Raw genomic sequence first — 25,108 nt, 5'->3', positions numbered from 1 at the left:
CTTCATAACCTGCTGGGCAGATGTACCAAACAAACTTGTCTTGTCCATAGGAGCATCTAGCAACTTAGCTTTAACATGATCCGGTAAAGCTTGTTCCTTTAGCCATGCATGCCTTCTTATCACTGTGCCTGTCATGGCTGATCTAAATGAAGCCTCCAGTGCATCATAGCCACATTTTAAGGAATGGTTGCTAACCTGTTGTATGTTATTTACCATCTCTAATACATATTTCTTATCAAGAGATTCATCAGTGGTTAGTTTCTTAGTTAACTGATCCAGCATAAACTCTTGGTATTGTATCATGTGAAACTGACAGTTTAAAGCTCTAGCTGAGAGAGTAGCTGAAGTGTAGACCTTTTACCCCATCTGTCTAATGACCTTGCTTCCCTTTCAGAAGGAATAGGGTTTTTAGCTATGGTCGCGGCTACTGCCTTGGGGCCCTGGGATATAGTTTCTGGGTCTGCAAGTGGAGCCTTGTAAAGGTGGTGATGAGTATCTGGCACCCTGTAAAATCTGTCTGGTTTGGCAGGGGCTGGGGGTAAAGAATCTGGAGCGGAGCAAACATCATTGAAAGCATCATCCACCACAGAGAGAACAGGGGGTATAGCTAAGGGCCTGTGCTGTGGGAGGTGCAGAAAAGTCCTAAGTCTTTTTCTGGAGTCTGAAAAATCCTGTTGCTGCCATTGGAACTGTTCTCGCATGGCATGCAAGGTTTCCCCAAAGGAGAATTCTTCTGGTGGGGAAGCCTTCAAAATTGGAGAAGGGAGCCTCTGGCTGGTCAGTTATGTCTGATTCATCAGCAGAATCATCAGAGGACACTGGCTCGGGGGGCTCTGCCCTAGGTCTCTTCTCTGGGGGCTGAGAGGCCCTGTCTGGGTGAGATTGAGATCCTCTAATTAAAGAAATTAAATCTTCTGCCAAAGTAAGCATTTGAGAACTAGAAGAGGGCCTGGATGTGGGTGGTTTAACAGGCACTGTTTTAGTAGTCTTGGCTGCTTTAGCCCTGGCGAAGGCCTTAATGGACATGGCTGCTGGAGGCCTAGCAGCACCACGTGCTGGAGTAGAAACATCCAAGGGGATGGTGTCTGATAAGTCAACCACCGTAGTGGGTAAAATTTGTGAAGTCGTTTCAAGAGTTGTAGCAGGGGCCTCGGGTGTAGGAATAGGTTCAGCTATACTTTGTTCAGTTTTCTCGGTTTCGGCCGAAACCGAGACACTCGCGGTTTGCTTGACCATGGTTTCGGCCGAAACCGCGGACCGCGAGTGTCGGTCTTTATCTTTGCGTTTTTTGCTAGATTGGGTAGTCGGAGGATCCGACGGCATAATGTACGCAAAATCAGAACCGAAAAACTGTTCTGCAAACTCCGACCGGCCTAAGCGTTCGGTTGAAAGAAGCACAGGCGAACAGGCTGCTACGTCGTGGGCTGGGCCTAAACAAGGCAGACAGTAAGAGTGGAAATCTTTATGAGGTATTTGTTTCCCACAGTTTAAACAATTGTTAACTTTTTCTGACATCGGCTGAGGCAAGAAAGAGTCCCCAACGGGTACTTAGCTTTAGAAGTCTTCGAAGTAGTATTCGGTAGAAGTAATCTCTGGATCCGACCGACCGGCACTTGCGAACAGCTTCTGCTTCGGGCGCCACGCGGCAAGAAAGACTGAGGAAAATGGCGTCGGCTGATGCCTTTATACCCGAAGACCAACAGTGATGACGTCGGGTGGAGTGCGACATCAGCCGAAGCCGGACCCGGACTTTGGAATCCGGCCGACTGAAGGGCTGCCTGACGACAGGACAACCCACTTGTTATGACTGCAGATGCATCCATGAAGGACATCATCTGTACTATGTTCTTCGTGTTTTACTGTTGCTGTCATCACACTTGGGTGGATTCCCAAAGCTGAAGAAGGGTGGAGGCAGTCAAAGAGAGTTAGTGCTGGCTAGTATGTCTTGCAGGACTGCTGTTGCAAAACCTGCCCTGGATTTGGAAAAGATAGGCAGGTGGCAATGCTTGGTGAAGGTGTGTACCGAACTCCAGGTAGCAGCTTCCAGGATGTTCCTGGTAGGGACTCCCCTGAGAAATGCTGTAGAGGTAAATGTTGCCCTAGTGGAATGTGTTCTGACACCCTGAGAGGTTGGTTTCCCATGCGGCTTGTAGCAGAAATGGATGCAGTGTGCTATCCATTTGGAAATGGTTTGTTTTGAAATGGCCTTGCCCTCTGCTCCTGTTGTAAAGCTGACTAGTAACTGGTCAGATTTTCTGAAGGGCTTAGTCCCATCGAGGTAGAATCTAAGCTGTCTGTGCACGTCCAAGGAGTGCAGGATCCTTTCTCCTTTATTTTGAGAATTAGGGAAGAAAGTTGGCAAATAGATGGATTGGTTGAGAGCCATACTGGACACCACTTAAGGCATGAAGGAAGGGTTAATCCTTACGGAATTCCTGTCAGCATGGAAAAGAATGAAGGGTTCCACAGCCATAAATGCCTGTAGCTCAGACACTCTTCTAGCTGAAGTGATGGCCAGAAGCAAGGCTGTTTTCCAAGTGAAGAATTTTAACTATGCTGATGCAGCAAGTTCAAAGGTGGGAAGCGTCAGCTTTTCCAGTACAAAGTTAAGGTCCCAAGCAGGGGTGGGTGCTCTCCTTGGTGGCCTTAAGTTGTTTGCCCCTCTCAGGAACTGTTTGATAAGAGGGTGCAAGAAGCGAGGTGGCTCAGTGTTGTAATGAGCAGAAATGGCTGAAGCATGTATCTTAATGGAGGAGAAGGACAGGCCTTTGTGGAGTAGATCTGCCAAGTAATCCAGGAGTAGAGGCAGGGAGGGCAGAGTTGTGTCCTCTCCTTTAGACAGAATCCAGGAGCAGAACCTTTTCCACTTATCAGCATAGGATTTTCTTGTACTGGGTCTTCTGGCTTCATGAATGACGTCCAGCACCCGATTCCTTAGGGTTGCTGGGGGAGAATTCAAGGAATAAACCAGGCTGCAAGATTTAGGGTTTGCAGTTGTGGATGCAAAATCTGTCCCTCCTGCTGAGACAGCAGGGTTGGGTTCTGGTGTAGGTGACAGACTGCGCAGCAGTGGGTAACAGTGCTGACGTGGCCAGTCTGAGGCAATTAGAATTGTCCTTAGTCTGTCCCGTCTTATCTTGAGTAATACTCGAGAGAAGGGGCAGAGGGGAAAAAGGCATAGATTTACCCACTGAAAAGATACGGCATCCACTTTCCAGGCCCTGCTGTGAGGATTCCTGATGCAGAATTTACTGAGCTGGTGGTTGTAGGGGGAGGCAAAGAGATCCACCTCTGGGGTCCCCCCATTTCGGACTCAGAAGGTTGAAGGTGCTGGGCTCCAACTGCCACTTGTGTGGGTCTAGGAGATTTCTGCTCAAGTCATTTGCCAGTGAGTTTTGTTTGCCTGGCAGGAATTGAGCTTGCAGAGGGACTTCCATATCCAAGACCATGTGCCACAGGGCCAAGGCTAACCTGCAGAGTGGGTAATAGTGGGTTCCCCCCCTGCTTGTTGATGTACCACATAACTGTGGGGTTGTCTGTTTTTATTAGCAGTTGTCCTGGAAAGAGTAGGGATCTGAAAACTGTCAGGGCGTTCTGCACAGCTAGCACCTTTTTTAGTTGATCATCTTCTTCTTTCAGCTTTCCCCGGTTAGGGATTGCCACAGTGGAACTCCAGTCCGCTAATGATTGGCATTAGATTTTTATGATGCGGAGGTGCCAGCCCGACGCCCAACCTTCAACGAAGGCACGTCCATTCACACATGTCTTTCGAACGCCACTCTACCTAAATTTATAAACAAAGTCTGTCCCTGGAACAGTGATACATTTGATACTAATGCTTGCTACCTTAGTGTGTGTTCTTTTTCATCCTTTCCCGAATTTACTTTGTATGATTGATTATTCTTTTTTTTTTTTCCCATTACACACTAAAAATTTAATAAAATGAAATTTGACAAAGCCTATTTGACTTCATAACAATATGTGAAAGAACTATGGTGTGCTCTGAGTGGCTGGAACACATAATTAAAGATAGTGACAAAGGATGCCAAATTAACTTACCAAGAATGTAATTCATACCACCATTTACTGGTTGATGTACAGATTAATCTGACTTGGGCTCCAGTGGCCCTGAATGCATTTGCTGTCCATGTGTGCTCCCCAGGCATAGTGTGATGCATTTGTGGTTAGGTCCAGGTGGCTTGGGGTTGAGAAAAGAGCAGTCCCTTGTTGTGGCAGCATGCTTCTGCCCACCAAAGGACCTCTGTCCTTAGGGTAGGATAGGAATGTCTGTTTCCAAGTCCTTAGAATGTTGGCGCCAAAGACCTTTTAAGTACCACTAAGGTTTCCTCATATGCAGTCTTGCATATGGAATTAGCACTATACATGAGGCCATGAACCCTAGGGCCTGCAGTATTTTTCTTGTGGATACCTGGGTTCTGGTGGCCATTTGTTTGAAGTAGGCTGTCAGATAGACTTGTTTTTCTGAAACGAGGAATGCCATCTGGGATGTTGTGTCCAGGCTTGCTCCCAGGAATACAATTTTTTGACTGGGTACCAGTTTTGATTTCTTTTCGTTGACGGTGTACCCCAAGGAAGTGAGAAGGTGTTTCACAAATGTAAGGTGTTGCAACTGCAATTCCTGACTGCCCGCCTGAATCAGGCAGTCATCCAAATACGGGAAAATGTTGATATTTTTCTGCCGGCAGTACGCAATGGCTGGAGCCAGGCATTTTGTGAAAACTCTGGGTGCAGTAGATAAGCCTAAGGGAAGTGCAGAGAAAATACAGTTGTGTACACTTAACATAAATGTAGATGTTAGAGTGTATTCACTGTTGCAGTCATTACATTTGGGTAATCTGCTGGCAGGTTGCCCTCAGTCGGCCTGAATAACAAAGTCTTAGGTCCTGCGTCGGTTGCTGTCTCCTCTTCCATGACGTCAGGTCATCAGGGGTATAAAACATGCAGCCAACAGCATTTTAATCAGTTTTCTTGCCCCAGATGTCAGGTGCCCCCCAAATGGGGAGCAAAAAAATATATAAATATAAAGTACAGTTTTGTACCTACCATAAATGTAGATGTCCGAACTGGATAGCATCTGCAGTCATAACAACTGGGTTGTCCTGTCGTCAGGCAGCCCTGCAGTCGGCCGGATTCCAAAGTCCGGGTCCGGCTTCGGCTGATGTCGCACTTCACCCGACGTCATCTCTGCTGGTCTCCGGGTATAAAGGCATCAGCCGACGCCATTTTCTTCAGTGTTTCTTGCCCCAGATGCCAGTTGCCCTTCCTGGAAGGCTAATTTTTGGATAAATGCCAATGTTTCCAAAAGGATAGAAGGCAAACTCAGAAAATAAGCATGTATGTACATATATACAAACAAATACACCATAAGAGACTCCCCCCACTAGCTAGCTATTAAGAGGGTAAATACCCTAGGAGTACCACAGAGGGGAAGGAGGGAGGGTAATCCTGACTGCAGATGCTATCCAGTTCAGACATCTACATTTATGGTAGGTACAAAACTGTACTATGTCCTTCATGGATGCATCTGCAGTCATAACAACTGGGTAGAATACCATAGCCAACTAAGGGAGGAGGAAAAATTTAGATTATGGTGTGGTTAGGATCCCTTGCAGCACAGCAGTGGCAAACCCTGCTCGGGATCTGGAGTACAAAGGTAAGTTATAATGCTTGGCAAATGTATGCACGGAGGTCCAAGTAGCCGCCTCAATAATGTCCTTGGTTGCCACACCTCGTAGGAAGGCTGTGGTAGTGGCTGTTGCCCTTGTAGAATGAGGCCTTATGTTCTGTGGAATTGGTTTTCCATGGAAGGAGTAACAGAATCGTATGCAATTTCCTATCCATTTGGAGATTGTCTGTTTGGAAATTGCTTTTCCTTCCCTTCCTGTTGCATAGGCTACAAAAAGCTGGTCAGTTTTTCTGCTACTTTTTGTTCTGTCCAGGCAGTAGCGTAACTGTCTATGTACATCCAAGGAATGCAGCATTCTTTCCCCTCTGTTTTGTGGGTTGGGAAAGAAGGTAGGTAGGTGGATTGCCTGGTTTAAAGACACTCTGGATATCACCTTAGGCATAAAAGTAGGATTAGTCCTCATGGACACTCTATCTTGGTGGAAGATTAGGAAGGGCTGTACCGCCATTAGGGCCTGAAGTTCAGAGACCCTCCTTGCTGAGGTTATTGCCAGTAGGAAAGCAGTTTTCCACGATAGATGCTGTAGGTCCGCTGTAGCTGCTGGTTCAAAAGGTGCAGTGTCAATTTTCTAGCACAAAGTTCAAATCCCAAGCTGGCAATGGTGGTTTCCTTGGAGGTTTTACATTCTTGATTCCTCTGAGGAACTGCCTGAGTAAAGGATGTGAAAAGACAGGTGGATCAAAGCTGTATTCTGCTGAAATAGCTGATGCATGTATCTTGATGGAGGAATAGGACAGGCCTGTATGTAGAAGCTCTGCCAGATACTCCAAAATGTTAGCCATATCTATAATTGACACATCTTTTCCTCTTTCAGTGCTCCAAATGACAAACCTTTTCCATTTTCCTGCATAGTTCCTTCTTGTTGAAGGTCTGCGGGCTTCAAGGATAATGTCTTTAACCCTTTGGGAAAGTTCTGGGTTGGTTGCTGCTATGTGATGTGCCATGCAGTCAGTTGCAACGTTTTTAGGTTTGGATGCATGATGCTGTAGTTGTTCTGAGTTAACATCAAAGGCATCTGGGGTATTGGCCACATGTTGTCCCGAGACATGCTCCTCAGTAATGGGTACCAGTGTTGTCTTGGCCAGTTTGGAGCTATCAGGGTTATCCTTGGACGTTCCTCCTTGATTTTTAGTAATACCTTGTGTATCAAGGGAAGAGGTGGAAATGCATATGCTGTTAGACCTTTCCAGCTGAAGGAGAGCGAATCCACTTTCTATGCAAGTGGGTGGAATGTCCTTGTGCAGAATTTTTTGAGCTGGTGATTGAGAGGGGAAGCGAATAGATCTATCTGTGGTCTTCCCCATTTCTTTGAGATGGTCTTGAAGATGTCTGGGTGTAGCATCCATTCGTGGGCATCCGATGTGGTTCTGCTCAGTATGTCTGCTAGAGTATTGTCCTTTCCCGGTACAAATATTGCCTGTAACTGGATGTTGTAGCTGAGTGCCAGGTTCCAAAGCTCCAAAGTCATTCTGCATAGGGGTATGAATGAGTGCCTCCTGCTTGTTGATGTACCACATGACTGTGGTGTTGTCTGTCCTTATCATCAAATGGCCCTCTTTGAGAAATGGTCTGAAATTTTGGATTGCCAGTTTTACTGCCAGCATTTCTTTTAGGTTGATGTGCAGGTGGAGTTGATCCTGCGTCCACAATCCTTGTACGCATTTGTCCAGCATGTGAGCCCCCCATCCTAGGTCTGAGGCGTCTGTTGTGATGGTCTGGCTTGCTTGATAGCTGTGAAAGGGTAGGCCTGGGTTTGACTGGCATGCTTGTGCCCACCATAGGAACTCCTGTTTTAGGCATGGGATTAGTGGAATTTCCGCTTCTAGGCTGTGCCTGTGTTGGGACCATAAATTCCTTAGGTACCACTGTAGTTTTCTCATATGTAGTCTCGCATGTGGGACCAAGATTATGCATGATGCCATGTAGCCCAAGGCCTGAAGGACTTTTCTTGCTGTTAACTTGTTCTGTTTTGTTAGAGCCAAGAAGTAAAGAGGGAGTTCTTTTTGTTTTTCTGCGGTTAGGAATGCCATTTGTTTTACAGTGTCCAATTCCGCGCCCAGGAATGTCCTTGTTTGGGATGGTATCAGCCTTGACTTTTGTAAATTGACTGTGTATCCCAGTGCTTGTAGCAAGTAAATGACCCTTTGTAAATCTGTTGTCAGCTTGCTTTTGTTGTCCCCTTGTAGCAGGCAGTCGTCCAGGTATGGATAAATTTGGATTCCCTGTAGTCTGCAGTGGGCGATTACTGATGCCAGGCATTTTGTGAATACTCTGGGCAGTAGATAAGCCAAAGGGCAATGCTGAGAATTGATAATGCTCTGATCCTGCAAGAAATCTGAGGTATCTTCTGCAAATTGGTCGAATGGGGACGTGCAGGTATGCCTCCTTGAGATCTAGAGTTACCAGCCAACACTCCTTGCCCAGCATGGGAAGAAGTTGCTGTAGGGTCAGCATTTTGAATTTTGGGACAATGATGTATGTATTTAAGGTGGACAGGTCGAGAATAGGTCTCCAACTGTTTTCCTTTCTTGGAACTAGGAATAGTCTGGAGTAAAATCCTTTGCCTTGTTCTGTTATTGGCACTCTTTCCACAGCTCTCATCTTTGCTAATTGCATTATCTGCTGTAGAGCTTCTGTTTTTTGATTTGGAGGCAGGTTTGGCATTCCTCTTTTGACTGGTAGAGTGTGAAAGTGGAACCGGTAACCTTGGTCTATGGTTTGCAAAATCCACTTGTCTTTTGTGATGTAGTGCCAGTTTTTCAAAAATAAGGTTAATTTTCCGCCTAATGGAGCTGCTATTTGTTCCCTGGTAGGCGGATGTAGAGTTAAGTCACTGTGATTGTGCTGTTGTAGTGGTAGTGGCTGAGTCTGTGCCTCTGTTATTACCTTGCCACTGTCGTCCTCTGTAGGCACCTCCTCTGGATTGGTTTCTGCCTCTGGAACGTCTATTCCTGCCCCTTTGGGATCTTGTGGAGTCAGGAAAGGACCAATTTTTGGCAGGCCAGTTCCTGCTAAACCTTGGGGGCTGAACCTGCAAGAAATCTTTAACCATTTGAACAGATTTTGCCTTTTCTTCCATTTTCTTCATTACCTGCTGGGCAGGTGTACCAAACAAACTGGTCTTATCCATAGGAGCATCTAATAACTTAGCTTTAACATGATCCGGTAAGACTTGTTCCTTCAGCCATGCATGTCTTCTTATCACTGTGCCAGTCATGGCTGATCTAAATGAAGCCTCCAGTGCATCATAGCCACATTTTAAGGAATGGTTACTAACCTGTTGAATGTTATTTACCATTTCTAATACATATTTCTTATCTATAGAGTCGTCAGAGGATAGTTTTTTAGTTAACTGATCAAGCATAAACTCTTGGTATTGTATCATGTGAAACTGACAGTTTAAAGCTCTAGCTGAGAGAGTAGCTGAGGTATAAACTTTTTGCCCCATCTGTCTAAAGACCTGGCTTCCCTTTCAGAAGGAATAGGGTTTTTGCTGTGGTCGAGGCTACTGCCTTAGGCCCCTGGGATATAGTTTCGGGTCTGCAAGAGGGGCCTTGTATAGGTGATGATGTGTCTGGTACCCTGTAAAATCTGTCTGGTTTGGCAGGGGCTGGAGGTAAGGAATCTGGTGCAGAGCAGACATCATTAAAGGCATCGTCCACAACAGGGAGGACAGGAGGTATAGCTAAGGGCCTGTGTTGTGGAAGGTGCAGAAAAGTCCTAAGTCTTTTTCTGGAATCTGAGAAATCCTGTTGCTGCCATTGGAATTGTTCTCGCATGGCATGTAAGGTTTCCCCAAAGGAGAATTCTTCTGGTGGAGAAGCAGCTGGAATGGATTCTTCAGCATCTGAGTCTTCATAATTGGAGAAAGGAGTCTCTGGCTGGTCTGTAATATCTGAGTCATCCGCAGAATCATCAGAGGACACGGGCTCGGGGGGCTCTGCCCTAGGTCTCTTCTCTGGGGGTTGAGAGGCCCTGTCTGGGTGAGATTGAGATCCCCTAATTAAGGACATTAAATCTTCTGCCAGAGTAAGCATTTGTGAACTAGAAGTAGGCCTGGTTGAGGGGGGTTTTACAGGCACTGATTTAGTAGACTTGGCTGCTTTAGCCCTGGCAAAGGCCTTAATGGACATGGCTGCAGGAGGCCTAGCAGCACCACGTGCTGGGGTAGAGACATCCAAAGGGATGGTGTCTGATAATTCACTAGAAGCCACTGTAGTAGGTAAAATTTCAGAGGCCGATTCAAGTAAGGTAGCAGGAACCTCAGAAGTAGTCAAAGATTCAGCTGTGCTTTGAACAGTTTTCTCGGTTTCGGCCGAAACTGAGACACTCGCGGTTTGCTTCACCATGGTTTCGGCCGAAACCGTGGACCGCGAGTGTCTGTCTTTTTCTTTGCGTTTCTTAACAATTTGGGTAGTCGGAGGATCCGACGGCATAATGTATGCAAATTCTGAACCGAAAAACTGTTCAGCAAACTCCGACCGACGCCTTAGCGTTCGTCGGTTGAAGGAAGCACAGGCCGAACAGGCTGCTACGTCGTGGTCTGGGCCTAAACAAGGCAAACAGTAAGAGTGGAAATCTTTATGAGGTATTTGTTTCCCACAAGTTAAACAGTTATTGACTTTTATCAGAAAAGGCTTACACAAAACACATGGTCATTAAATACTTTTGATGACATCACATGAAATTACAAATTATCCAACCACAACACTCTAAAATAATTCATTAAAGACATATACTGTCTATTTAAAAAATGAACCATATATAAATATGTATTTGTATAAATATATGTAAACAATCATATTTACATAAAAAATACATAAAAAATATTGATGTATTAATATATTTATAAAACTTTTATATCCTATTAAGTTGCAAGAAGCATTTGATGTTTATAACGTCATTTAAACCTGGTGGTTGATCAGCGTTAAGCATAATTTGCCATATAACTTCTCTGCATTCTAAAAATATTTATGCAGTTCTCTTATAGTTTTACCTATGTAAAACTGCCCTTATTTAGATGTTTAAATAATACAGAACTATTCCCTGATATATACCTACACTGCTTACTTAGAGCTAATGTTGCATGTCCTATTTTATTCACTACATGCTTCATAGGTAGAGGCAAAGGAACAAATACAACAACAAATGTTAGTCCAAAAGGTTTCTCTTTAGCTTTTCCTATTCCTATATCAAATGAGATGGACTTTATAAAGGACATCATATTTAATAACTGGAAGGTCATTCTTGGTAATAGTGAGTTATGTTTAGCAATAGGGAAGGCACCTTTATTTACATATAGGAAAACTATTTGTATTAAAACAGTAGTTGAAACCATTAGACAATCAACAGCTCAAGTCACACGTCATGGAACTTTTCCATGCAATTGTTGTAAGCAGTGTAGGTATATATCAGGGAATAGTTCTATATTATTTAAACATCTAAATAAGACCATTTATAGTAAGGGTTATTATACATGCAACACAAAATTTGTTGTTTATGTGGCTATTTGTGACTCATGTGGGCAGTTTTACATAGGTAAAACTATAAGAGAACTGCATAAACGTATCTACGAACACAATTCGGCTATTAAGAAAAAGGACATGTCAAATGCTCTTGCTAGACATGCTTCAGTGTGTAGTTTGTTCAAGAAATTTAGATTTTCAGTGCTGGAAAGTGTAAATTTTGATTTGTTAGCTGGGAATTCTAAAATATTTTTAGAATGCAGAGAAGCTATATGGCAAATTATGCTTAACGCTGATCAACCACCAGGTTTAAATGACGTTATAAACATCAAATGCTTCTTGCAACTCAATAGGATATAAAAGTTTTATAAATATATTAATACATTAATATTTTCTATGTATTTTTTATGTAAATATGATTGTTTACATACATTGATATAAACACATATTTATATATGGTTCATTTTTTAAATAGACAGTATATGTCTTTAATGAATTATTTTAGAGTGTTGTGGTTGGATAATTTGTAATTTCATGTGATGTCATCAAAAGTATTTAATGACCATGTGTTTTGTGTAAGCCTTTTCTGATGAAGTTCATGATTATTAAACGTGGACGAAACGCGTAAACAGGTTTCATTTGGCTTCATTTATTCTATCTCACTGACTGTGGTCTTGACTATCCCTTATCAAGTTATTGTGTTTTGAGTTCGTTTCTAAGTTATTGACTTTTTCTGACATCGGCTGAGGCAAGAGAGAGTCCCCAACGGGGTACTTAGCTTTTAGAAGTCTTCGAAGTAGTATTCGGTAGTAGAAATCTCTGGATCCGACCGACCGGCACTTGCGAACAGCTTCTGCTTCGGGCGCCACGCGGCAAGAAAGACTGGAGAAAATGGCGTCGGTTGATGCCTTTATACCCAGAGACCAGCAGAGATGACGTCGGGTGCAGTGCGACATCAGCCGAAGCCGGACCCGGACTTTGGAATCCGGCCGACTGCAGGGCTGCCTGACGACAGGACAACCCAGTTGTTATGACTGCAGATGCATCCATGAAGGACATCTATAAATATATAAATGCACTTTAGAACACACAAAATTTACCTTCAACTAAAAGCAAATACACCACAAAGGCTTTTGAGCATAGTGAAGTAAAGAAAAGGTATAGAAAGGGGGCTGGCAGGTGGGTAACCCTGACTGCAACAGTGAATACACTTGAACATCTACATTTATGGTAAGTGTACACAACTGTACTATGTTCTTAGTGTTTCACTGTTGCAGTCATCACATTTGGGTAGAATCACAAAGCTATGGATGGGAGGATGGAATTAAACAGCATTAGGAGCAGCTATATGGCCCTGCAGGACTGCAGCAGCAAAGCTTGCCCTGGATTTAGAAGAGAGAGGTAAAATGGTAATGCTTTGTGAAAGTATGAACTGAGTTCCAAGTAGCAGCTTTTAGAATGTCTCTGGTAGGGACCCCTCTGAGAAAAGCTGCTGAAGTAGAGGCAGCCCTGGTGGCATGGGATCTGATCCCCTTGGGCACAGGCTTACCATGGTGCAAGTAGCAGAAACTAATACAATGGCTTATCCATTTAGAAATGGTCTGCTTTGATATAGCCTTCCCCTCTCATCCTGCAGCAAACGCCACCAGTAGTTGCTCAGACTTTCTTAGAGATTTTGTCCTGTTTAAGTAGAATCTTAGTTGTTTGTGCACATCCAATAAATGCAGAATCCGCTCCCCCTTGTTCTGCGGATTTGGGAAAAAAGTTGGCAGGTGAATGGTCTGGTTAAGATCCACACTGGATACCACCTTAGGCATAAAAGAAGGATTGGTCCTGAGGGCCACCCTGTCCGGTAAAAATATAACGAAAAGCTCCACTGCCATGAGAGCCTGTAGTTCTGAAACCCTTCTAGCTGAAGTGACTGCCAAAAGAAACGCTGTCTTCCAAGAAAGAAATTTTATATCCGTAGTAGCTGCTGGTTCAAAAGGAGGTAGGGTGAGTTTTTCTAGCACGAAATTGAGGTCCCATGCAGGAGTTGGCGCTCTCCTGTGAGGCATTAAATTTTTGTCCCCTCTCAGGTACTGTTTTAGCAGGGGATGAGAAAAGAGGGGAGGCTCTATGTTGTAATGAGCTGAGATGGCAGAGGCATGGATTTTTATTGAAGAAAAAGATAGGCCCTTGTGAATCATCTCAGTTAAGTATTGCAAAATCTGAGGAATATTGGGCTTTGCTGTGTCTGTTCCTTGTGCTTGGTTTCAAGCACAGAATCTCTTCCATTTATCAGCATAAGATTTTCTACCCTTCCGGCCTCCAAAATGACATCCATCACAGGTTTACTGAGAGATGTGGTTGGTGAAATTAGTTGATCAGCCATGCTGCTAGATTCAGAGTTATGAGCTCAGAGTGCAGAATTTGATAGTTCTGCTGAGACGATAGGTATTGAGGCAAGTACCACAGAGGAAGGTGTGACATATTCCTTAGAAGCAGGTACCATTGTTGGGGAGGCCAGTCCGGAGCAACTAGAATCATTTTTGTTTTTTCCTGTCGGACTTTTAGTAAGACCTTGGAGAGTAGAGGCAGAGGGGGAAAGGCATAGACTTGACTAGTTTTTCCAGCTGAAGGATACAGCATCCACTTTCCATGCTTTTTTGTGATAAGTTCTTGTGCAGAATTTGTCCAACTGATAGTTTTGGGGAGAGGCAAATAGATCCATGTCTGGGCTCCCCCATTTTCTTGTTAATATGCTGAAGATTTGTGGATCCAGTTTCCATTTGTGCGGGTCCATAAGATTTCTGCTTAGGTCGTCTGCCAGAGTATTTTGCTTTCCTGGCAGGAATTGAGCTTGAAGATGCATTTGGTAAATCAAGGCTGTGTTCCACAAGGCCATGGCTAGTCTGCAAAGAGGGTAGGAGTGGGTACCCCCCTGCTTATGTACCACATAACTGTGGTGTTGTCCGTCTTTATCAGTAGTTGCCCTGGATGAAGTCCTTGAAGGCTGTCAGAGCATTCTATACAACTAGCAAGATGCATTTGGTTTGGGCTCCATTTGCCATGAATGCATCTCCATGCCAGATGGGCCCCCCAAGCATAGTCTGATGTGTCTGTAGTTAGGGTTTGGGTGGCAGGGGGTAGAATGACAGTTCCTTGTTTTGGTGACATGCCTCTGCCCAACAAAGAAACTCCTGTTGCAGGCAGGGAATGAGAGGAATTGTTTCCAGGCTGTGACAATGTTGACTCCATAAGCTTTTTAGGTACCACTGAAGTTTCCTCATATGCAGTTCTCACATATGGAATTAGTAGAATGCAGGATGCCATGAACCCCAAAGCCTGCAGAATTTGTCTTGCAGATAGCTGAGTTTTTGTTGCTACTTGTTTGAAGTACGCTGTCAATTGAATTTGTTTGTCTGGCATGAGGTAAGCCATCTGGGCAGTTGTATCCAAGCTTGCACCCAGGAATGTAATTATTTGAGAGGGTACCAGTTGTGATTTCTTTTCGTTTATGGTATACCCTACGGCATGCTAGAAGCCTTTTTACAAATGCCAGATGTTGACGAAGAGTGTCCTTGTCCTCTGCCTGAATGAGACAATCGTCCAGATATGGATAAATTTGAATGTTTCTTTGTCTGCAAAATGCAATTACTGGTGCCAGGCACTTTGTAAAGACCCTGGGTGCAGTAGATAAGCCAAAGGGCAGTGCAGAGAATTGGTAATGCAAAAAGCCTGCTTTGAAGCAGAGGTATCTTCTGCAAGATTCCCTTATTGGGATATGCAGGTATGCCTCTTAAGTCTAGAGTTACCAACCAGGCATTCTTGCCTAGCATAGGCAGTAGCTGTTGTAAAGTCAGTATTTTTAATTTTGGAATGTCCAGGAATGTATTTAGAATGGATAAGTCCAGAATTGGACGCCATGTTTTGTCTTTTCTGGGTACCAGGAAAAGTCTTGAATAAAATCCTTGTCATTTTTCCTTTTCTGGCACTGGTTGAATAGCCCTCATATCCATGAGGAACATGACTTGTTTTTGGGCCTCTGCCCACTGGTTTGGTGGCACATCTGGCCATCCGTTTGGATTTGGCAACGTGTGGAAATGAAATCTGTACCCCGGGATACTATGCTTAATACCCACTTGTCCGTGGTAATTAAATGCCAATTTTGAGCAAGAAGTGCTAGTTTTCCCCCAAGGGGGCTGTCAAAAGATAAGTGCTTGGAGATAGCAGAGGAAAGTAATTGAGACTGTTTACTGTAGGGTTGTGCTTTACCTCCTGATTTGGAGGAGGAGGCACCCCATTGCTTTCATATGCAAGATCCTTGTGATTGAAATCTAGAGCCCTTGGAGTGTCTGGGCTTGCCCTGAGCGGCTCTGTTGGACACAGAAAAGGACCAATAATTAGTAGGCCAGTGTCTACTGAACCTGGGTGGCTGCACTAGCAAGAAATCTTTTACAGTTTGCATAGATTTAGCTTTGTCTTCCATTTTCTTTAAAACCTCTTCTGCCTTATTACCAAACAGACTGTCCTGCTATAAAAGGGCATCCAACAATTTAGCTTTAGCATGATCAGGCAGACTTTGCACCTTGAGCCAGGCATGTCTTCCTATCACAGATCCAGTTACGGCGTCCCTGCAAGAGGAATCCAATTAATCAAAATCACACTGCAAAGTATGCTTTCCAACCTGTTCTGTTGAATGCAATAAATCCTGTAACTCTATTTTCCACACAATCAGAAATCAACATAATTTTCTGTTTCAGTAAGCCCATAACATGCGGTTGATATTTAAGCATATGAAACTGGCAGTTTAATGCCCTGACTGCCAAAGTTGCAGACGTATAAACCTTCTTTCTCCATCTATCCAGCGCCCTGGAGTCTCTATCAGAAGGGGTAGGATTTTTGGCTGAAGAAGCCTTAACACCCTTGGGACCCAAGAAATAGTTTCAGGGTCAGCAGCAGGATTTTTGAAAAGAAATTTGTGGGAGTCAGGAGCCCTGTAATATCTGTCTGGCTTACTAGGAGACAGAGACAGGGAATCAGGAGCCATGTTTGATTCCGAGAGCACATCATGAACAATGTCTAATACAGGAGGTATTTCCTATGCTGTGTAAGAAGAAGAAAATCCCTAAGCCTCTTTTTGGATTCAGAGAAGTCCTGACTCTCCCAGTGAAAATGTTCCCTTAAAGTATGCAAAGTCTCTCCAAAAGAGTAATCATCAGGAGGAGAAGCAGAAGGGATGGATTCCTCTGCATCAGAGTCCTCATAAGGTGGAATACAAAATTCCTGATCAGAAGAAATGGAAACCTGATCTGAAGATTCATAATCAGTGTCTTGCCTAGGCCTCTTAGCAAAGGGGGGGCAGGTTGGGAACCCCTGATCAAGGTAATTAAATCCTCAGCCATTTTGATCATTTGTTTTTTAGGCATAGGGGCCTGAGCACATGGCTCATGCGTCGGTTTTTTAGACACAGAAGTAGATTTTGGCCTTGTTTTTGATGGTGTCGGTTTAATATAAAAATGGTGAGGCCTGAAAACACCCTCAGAAGCTGGTGCCTGCTCAGCGGCTCTGGACCCATCCAAGGGAGAGACATCCGCTGGTTCAATACTTGCAGAATCTTGCTAAATACCAAACGCCGAATGGGTCTCGGTAGAGGCCTGCGACTCAAAAGTAGCGGGCATCAGGGGCTGCGAAAGCGCCTCACTGAGTACCAGCGACTGGCTTAGGCAAAGCTTTGTCAGTTTTGGACCTCGACTGTCTTTTTCCTTGTGTTTTTTGTGAATTCCGGTAGTCGGATTGCTAACCGACGACATTTCAGGATAGTTAAATCTTGAACCAAAACATTTAGAAGCAAAAATATACTGACGCTCAATAGTGCGTTGGTTAAATTTAACACAAAACCAACAGCAAGGCACGTTGTGATGAGTCTAGGCAAGTAATACAGTACAAATGAAAATCCTTATGGAGGTATTTGCTTCCCACAAGTAATGCAATTAATAACCTTTACTGACATTGGTAAGGAGCAAGAAAAAGTTTCCCCAATGGGGTACTTAGCTTTAGTTTGAAGACTTCGGTTCTGAAACTCGAAAACGAAAATTTCAGGAGTCGGTCGACTGGCACTTGCAAACTGCTTCTGCTTCAGGCACCGCGCAATAGACGGATTAAAATGTTGTCGGCTGCATGTTTTATACCCCTGACGACCTGATGTCATGGAAGAGGAGACAGCAACCAACGCAGGACCCAAGACTTTGTTATTCAGGCCGACTGAGGGCAACCTCCCAGCAGATTACCCAAATGTAATGACTGCAACAGTGAAACATGAAGAACATCTGATAATGTATAGATCCTGCCCTGAAACGTAGATACGTCCTGCATGACTCCCTTATGGGGATGTGCAGATGGGCTTCTTTTAAGTCTAGGGTGACTAACCAGGCATCCTTGGCTAGCATAAGAAGAAGCTGTTGCAGGGTAAGCATTTTGAATTTTGGTACCACCAGGAAGTTGCTGAGAATTGAAAGATCTAGGATTGGGCACCAAGAGCCCTCTTTCCTGGGTACCAGGAAGAGTCTGGAGTAGAACCTTTGACCCCTCTGTTCTACTGGAACCAACTGAATAGCTCTGATATTGAGCAGGAAAAGCTACTTGGCTTTGAGCCTCTGCCCACTGGTTTGGAGGAAGATCTGGAAACCCACTTGGGGTTGGCAGTGAATGGAAATAAAATTTGTAGCCCTGGGATACAATGTTGAGGACCCACCGGTCCTGTGTGATGGACATCCAATTTTTTGCATGAAGGGCAAGTTTTCCTTCTAGGGGGCACAAGCAATTGGGCAGGGCTGGGGAGTGGAGTACAGAGGTTATTGTGAAGTTTTTCCGTAAGGAGGTGGCTTACCACTCCCTGCTTTAGGGGTGGGGGCACTCCACTGCTTAGATCTCTGCATACCTTGAGACTGTAGTCTGGGTGGTCTGTTTACCCTGGGTTTGGCTTGAAAAGGCCTGGAGGGGGCTGGAAAGGACCAGTGTTTGGAAGGACAAAGTCTACTGAATCTAGGGGGTTGCACTTGTAAGAATACTTATACAGTCTGCATACACTTAGCTTTTTCTTCCATCTTTTTAAGAACCTCTTCTGCTTTGGTGCCAAACAAACTGTCCTTGTTCAAAGGAGCGTCTAAGTAACTTTGATTTGACATGGTTTGACATGGACTGCTGCTTGAGCCAAGTATGTCTTCTCAGTACATATACAGTGATAGCTGCCCGGCAAGATGCTTCTAGGGCATCAAAGCCACACTGCAAAGTATGCTTACTGACTTGGCTTGCAGAGTGCATAAGCTCCTGCAAGCCTTTATTTTCTGCACAGTCTGTAAAGGTTGCCACTTTTTGTTTAATAAGTTTCATAATATGCTGCTGGTACTTCAGCGTGTGAAACTGGCAATTCAATGCCCTAATAGCAAGAGTTGCAGAGGTATATACCTTCTTATCCTATCTGTCCAAAGCTCTGGAATCCCTGTCTGAAGGGGTGGGATTCTTGGCTGTAGTAGCCTTGACACCTTTAGGCCCCTGGGGAATGATCTCTGGATCAGCAGTAGGATTCTTGAAAAGAAATTTGTGAGTGTCAGGTACTCTGTAGTACCCGTCTGGTTTCCTAGGGACAGGAGGTAAAGTGTCAGGAGTATGACTGGATTCCATAAAAGCATAATCAACAATATCCAGGACAGGGGTTACTGCTAAAGGCCTGTGCTGAGGCAACTCTAGGAATCCTCTGAGTCTCTTTTTGGACCGAGGACAGTCTTGTCATTCCCAGTGGAAATGGTCTCTTAAGGTATGCATGGTTTCACCAAAAGAAAATTCCTCTGGAGTGGAGGCAGAGGGAATGGATTCCTCTGCATCTGAATCCTCATAAGCAGATAAGGACATGTCTTCATAATCAGAAATCTCAGAGTCATCAGACTCCTGGTCTGTAGAAGCTGTACAGGACTGGCCTCTTTCTCTTAGCTGGGGAAGGCTGACTTCCCCAATCGGTGTAATAAGGTCTTCTGCAATTCTAAGCATTTGTTTTGTGGGATTTCAGAGCTCTGGACAGATGGGGTAAGAAGGTATACACCTCTGCAACTCTTGCTATTAGGGCACTGAATTGTCAGTTTCACATGCTGAAGTACCAACAGCATATTATGGAACTTATTAAACAAGAAGTGGCAACCTTTACAGACGGGTGCATGTGCTTTGGAGGTCGGTTTTCTAGGCGTAGTGCTTACTCCGGGCCTAAGAAACTCGGGAGTTTTTGGTTAAAAAAGAAGTCATCGGTTGAACAAAGAACTGCCTCAGAAGCTGGAGCCTGCACAGCAGCTCCGGACCCATTCAAGGCAGAGACATCTGCAGGTTTCATCATCGAAGAAGAGTCTCGCGGCATACCAGACTCTGAATGGGTCTTGGTAGAGAGGCCTGAGAATCCACTGAAGCAGGGCATCTGGGGCTGCGAAAGCGCCTCACTGAGTACCAGCGGACTGGCGACTAGCTTAATAGAAGCATCGTCAGCAGCTTTGGACTTATATGGTCCGTCTCTGTCTTTATCCTTACTTTTTTTCGGAATATCGGTAGTCAGATGGCTTACTGAAGCCATTTCCGAATACGGAGATGGACAGCGAAAGAATTTAGCGACAGAGAACCAGACGATGAATGGTTTTGGGAGCTAAACAAGGCACAAAACCGACAGCAAGGTACGTTGTAGTCTGGGCCTAAACAGGTGATGCATTAAGAATGAAAATCTCTGAGGTATTTGCTTTCGACAGGCAAGACAATTGTTAACTTTTTCTGACATCGGTTAGAGCAAGAAAAAAGGATCCCCAACGGGGTACTTAGCCTTAGAAGACATCAAGATTATTCAGTTCGTAAATTTAAATTGAGGTAGTGGCCGACCAGCACTTGCTAACTGCTTTTGCTTCGGGCTCCTCGACAAGAAAGACTGGTGTAATGGTGTCGGCTGCCTGTTTTTATACCCCTGACGACCTGACGTCAGTCCTGCAGTGACAACATCTGACGCAGAAATACTATGTCTCTGGTATTCAGGCCGACTGAGGGCTACCTGCAGGCAGATAACCCGAAGTGTGATGACTACAACAGTGAAACATGAACATCAGTGATTTTCGGGATTCATTCTTCTCCTGTTTTCAGTATTTTTTTTTCAGGCATACTGGTGCTCAGCATTTCGAGTGCCAACATTATACATCGTAACAGAGCACTATTCAGGAGTGAGTGACATAAATAGTCTGCCTTTTTAGCTGGTGAAGGACTCGAATCACATGTATCCAAGCAGCAAAAATACAATCCCTGAAAACAGGTTCCAAGCAGGGCTTAACCTAGGCCCCTCTTCTTTCAAGCTAAATTATAAGTAAAAATGCTTCCAAGGGAATCAAAATGAAAACAGGCCACTCTAGAGTATGGACTTCATAAGCCTGAGAGATCTGGCCCTCCAAATGATAGTTTTCAGGAAGGGAACACGTACAAGTTGAAAACTTAGAAGGAATACACCTTAGCACAGAATGATGGTGAAAGAATCTGAGGGTGGGGCCTGCCTGCACCAGCTAGTCCTTGTAGAATAAATCTTGCTATCAGGAAGGCATGGGAGTCCACAAAATCTGGCATGGGGCCTAGCACTGCCATCTCAACTAACTGAATCACTGTCTAATATATCTGGCCCAGCCATTTTTCACCATATTGCAAACGGACTAATAAAAGCCAATTCAGGAAAGGGTGCAAAAAGGCTTTTTAGAGCCAACTGAACCCTCACATATGACAGGCTAACTCAGAGGGAAGACAAAGGAAATCAGTCACTCCAGTACGTCTTCATGTCTAAAAACATGTCTTGGGTATTTAAACAACTGCTCCTCAGTTGACAGAAGGGCATATGCTTAGTTTGGCAAACTAAAAGGGCTACACTTAACACTTGAGTTTTGTACTTGTTTTTTTTCTTACAAGTATAAGCTCAAGATAACAATTTTCTGTTGAAAAAAAATTTGGAGAGGAAAGGGCATGGAATTATGTGAAGTACAAACCAGCTAATTTCTGCTTTTTGTGCTACTGTCTGGAATCCACTGAGGATTTCTCAGGAGCGTCTTGCACAAGCCCCAGTCCTCCCTCAAATTCCATCACTACTAAACTCTGGAGACTGATGAAGGCCCCGGGTTTCCCAGTTCATCCCTGATGAGTTATGGGGATGCATTGCTGGCATTTATGATCACCACTGACAGTGTGCACCATTCTCAGGCAACAAGGGCAATTTATGTGGTGTTCCTGACTTGAAATGTCACAGTTTCACTGTCAGGTGTATGTCCTATAGATAATGAATGCGTCCATTTTCAGATGATCTATATTAAGGGGTGATCTATACTACAGCATAAGCAATAAAGGAATGGATGCCTTGGTGAAATTAACACCCTTTAACCCTGGCAGAAGAACATAAGGAGTTACAAATGCACCTAGATTGTGAGCTCAAATTTTTCAGATCAGCTCTACAAGGAACAAAAAGAACATGTTCACAATGTTCCACCCATTAATATTCTCCTATGCTTTCTGATACACTACAACTGTGTTAGCTATCAAACATTTAAACTCAATTTTGAAATAAGTGACAATTTGTGCCATTCACCCCTTTAAAATAAAGAACATTCTAAGAGTTATCAACATTCTCAAGTAACACGAGGAGAACCAAGGATATGGGACTTGAAAAGGCTGGCATTTATACATGCAAATGACAACTCTGCTGCAAAAGTCAAAAATTTGATACATACGTCTTTTGCTGCTTTTGGATCAGACACACAAGTGAAAGTGATATCACAATGAGAGACTACTTCTGCTGGTGTCCTTCCTAACCGTGCTCCTTCCTGGATGAACAAATCACACTGTCAAGAAAAAAAAATCTCTTGCTAATGAAAAAGTAATAAAATAGTTTCCGTGAAATACTAAAGCATGACATGACAACATAAATCTGATCAGGTACATCAATAAAGAATTCACAGCTTAAAACACGCATGCACACACCTCTCTGACTTGCATTTGTTTCTAACTTAAAAAAATGAAGACTGTTCACAAACAGACAAAAAACACTTGGTAAACTATGCTTTTTTTTTTTTTTTTTTTTTTTTAATGATACAGGATTTAAATCAACGTTCATGTGTGTCATGTTTCATAAGAACATTAAAACGTAAGAGTGAATGTCAAATGTACAGTGTACAGAAAGTACAGTTGTTTACACTTACCATAAATGTAGATGTTCGAGTGTATTCACTGTTGTAGTCATCACATTTGGGTCATCTCTGGCAGGGTAGCCCTCGGCTGGCCCGAATACCAGAGGCTTAGTATTTCTACATTGGTTGCTGTCGCTTGAGGACTGATGTCAGTAGTATAAAGTAAGGCAGCCGATGCCATTACATCAATTTTTCTTGCCCTAACCTGTCAGGAGTCCCCTAAGTACAAGGCCAGGTTCTGGTGGAAGAACCCACCAGTGGAAATAAATACCAATATGTCCCTTTGTAAGGAAAGGAGAACAACAAAAAAATGATAATAAAAAGAGAAAGAGAATAAAGGGGGATGGAGGGAGGTACACCAGGACTGCAACAGTGAAAACACTTGAACGTCTACATTTATGGTAAGTGTACACAATTGTACTATGTTCTTTGTATTTCACTGCTGCAGTCATCACATTTGGGTAGATTCCCAAAGCTGAGGAAATGGGTGGAGGCAGTCAAGGAAACTAGGGGATGGCTAGGATGCCCTGCAAGACTGCAGAGGCAAACCCTGCCCTGGATTTGGAGAAGAGAGGCAGGTAGTAATACTTGGCAAATGTGTGAACAGATGTCCAGCTGGCAGCCTCCAGGATGTCCCTGGTGGGGGACTCCTTTTAGGAAAGCTGCAGAGGTAGAGGCTGCTCTGGTGGAGTATCCTGACCCCCTTGAGGGAGGCATTCTATGCTGTTCATAGCAGAAATGGATGCAGTATGCTATCCATTTGAAAATGGTTTGCTTGAAGATAGCATTGCCTTCTGCCCCTGTAGCAAAGCTAACCAGCAATTGATCAGACGTTCTGAAGGATTTAGTCCTGTCCAGATAGAATCTGAGCTGTCTGTGCACATCTAGAGAGAGTGAAGAATCCTTTCCCCCTTGTTCTAGGGATTAGGAAAGAAGGTGGGCAAATGAATGGATTGGTTGAGACCCACACTGGACACCACCATGGGCATTGAAGGATGGGTTAGTTCTGAGGGATACCCTGTCTGCATGGAAGATGATGTAGGGTTCTACAGCCATGAGTGCTTGTAGCTCAGAGACTCTTCCGGCTGAAGTGATTGCCAGAAGGAATGCTGTCTTCCAGGAGAGAAACTTCAGCTCTGCAGAAGAAGCTGGGTCAAAAGGTGGCAGGATGAGCTTTTCCAAGACAAAGTTAAGGTCCCAAGCTGGTGTTGGTGCCCTTCTGGGGGCCTCAAGTTCCTCTGAGGAACTGTTTGATCAAATGGTGTGAGAAAAGGGGCTGCTCAGTGTGAAAATGAGCAGAAATAGCAGAGGCATGAATTTTTAGAGGAGGAGAAAAAGAGACCACTGTGTGCAGCAGGTCAGCCAAATAATCCTGGATGAGAGGAATGGAGGGCCTTGCCGTATTGGCTCCCTTAGCTTGGATCCAGGTGCAGACCCTTTTCCATTTATCTGCATAAGACTTTCTGGTGCTAGGACGTCTGGCCTCAAGGATAACATCTAGAACCCGTTTACTGAGGATGGCAGACTGGTTTGGGGTTAGGGAATAAGCCAAGCTTCCAAATTGAGTGTCTGCAATTTGGGATGCATGAATGCCCCTTCCCTCTGGGTCAGGAAGTTTGGAATCTGAGGAAGATGCCATGGAAGCAATGGGGACAGGCTGCACAGCAAGGGGTACCAGTGTTGTCGGGGCAAGTCTGGAGCTAGAGGAATGGTCCTTGGTTTTTCCTCCCTTATTCTGAACAGTACCCTGGGAATGAAAGGTAGGGGAGGAAAGGCACAGACTGATAGACTGACCCAAGGGAAGGACAGGGCATCCACTTTCCGAGCCATGCAGTGATGCCCCCTGGTGCAGAACTTGCCGAACTGATGGTTGTTGTGGGAGGCAAAGAGGTCGACCTAGGGGATTCCCCATTTCTGAGTTATCAGGGTGAAGATACTTCTGTTGAGCTGCCACTCTTGTGGGTTCAGAAGGTTTCTGCTTAATTGGTCTGGCAGAGAGTTATGAGAGCCTGGCAGGAATTGTGCTAACGGTATAGTTACATGTAAGAGGCTGTGAGCCAAAGGTTCATGACCAGCCTGCAGAGAGGGTAGGAGTGAGTTCCTCCCTGCTTGTTGGTGTACCACATCACAGTGGTGATTGTCTCTTTTGATCAGGAGAACCCCTGGAGAGAGAAGGGTTTGAAAGCTTTCAAGGCATGCTTGCCCAGCCATCATCTCTTTTTGACTGATGTGCAGTGGGATTTGGTGAGGGTTCCATTGGCCCTGTATGCACCTGCCATCCAGGTGAGCACCCTAAGTGTAGTCTGATGCGTCAGTGGTGAGGGTCTGGGTGGCGGGGGGGGGGTGGAGAGAAGGGCAGTCCCTTGCTGTGGGAGCATGCTGTTGCCCACCAAAGAAATTCCTTTCTGAGGGAAGGAATTATAGGTAGAAGAGTTTCCAGGTCTTGACAGTGTTAACACCAAAGGCGCTTTACGTACCACTGACGTTTCCTCATATGCATTCTGGCATATGGAATGAGTAGTATGCAAGATGCTATGAACCCCAGAGCTTGCAGGATCTTCCTTGCAAATAGCTAGGGCCCGGTGGCTAGTTGAGAGAAGTAGGGTTTAATTTGTTTCTCTGGTGTAAGGAATGCCATCTGGGATGGGCTGCCCAGACTTGCTCCTAGGAAGATTATCCTTTGTGTGGGCACCTGCTTGGATTTCTTTTCATTGATT

General features: G+C 44.4%; 1 protein-coding gene across 1 annotated transcript in view; it reads right to left on the bottom strand.

Annotated features, from left to right (window-relative positions):
* Window positions 1-25,108, bottom strand: part of LOC122817312 (zinc finger BED domain-containing protein 5-like) — a 1,006,885-nt gene that overhangs the window by 251,104 nt on the left and 730,673 nt on the right. Inside the window, exon 8 of the mRNA XM_044090534.1 lies at window positions 21,936-22,046. Within this exon, the coding sequence (XP_043946469.1) occupies window positions 21,936-22,046 (111 nt within the window). The remainder of the gene's footprint in view (window positions 1-21,935; window positions 22,047-25,108) is intronic.

The sequence above is a fragment of the Protopterus annectens genome, chromosome 12.part0 (assembly GCF_019279795.1).
Source record: "Protopterus annectens isolate FY-2018-M chromosome 12.part0, PAN1.0, whole genome shotgun sequence".
Taxonomy (NCBI): domain Eukaryota; kingdom Metazoa; phylum Chordata; order Ceratodontiformes; family Protopteridae; genus Protopterus; species Protopterus annectens.
The sequence above is the reverse complement of the archived record's forward strand: the minus strand, read 5'-3'. Positions and strand labels throughout refer to the sequence as shown.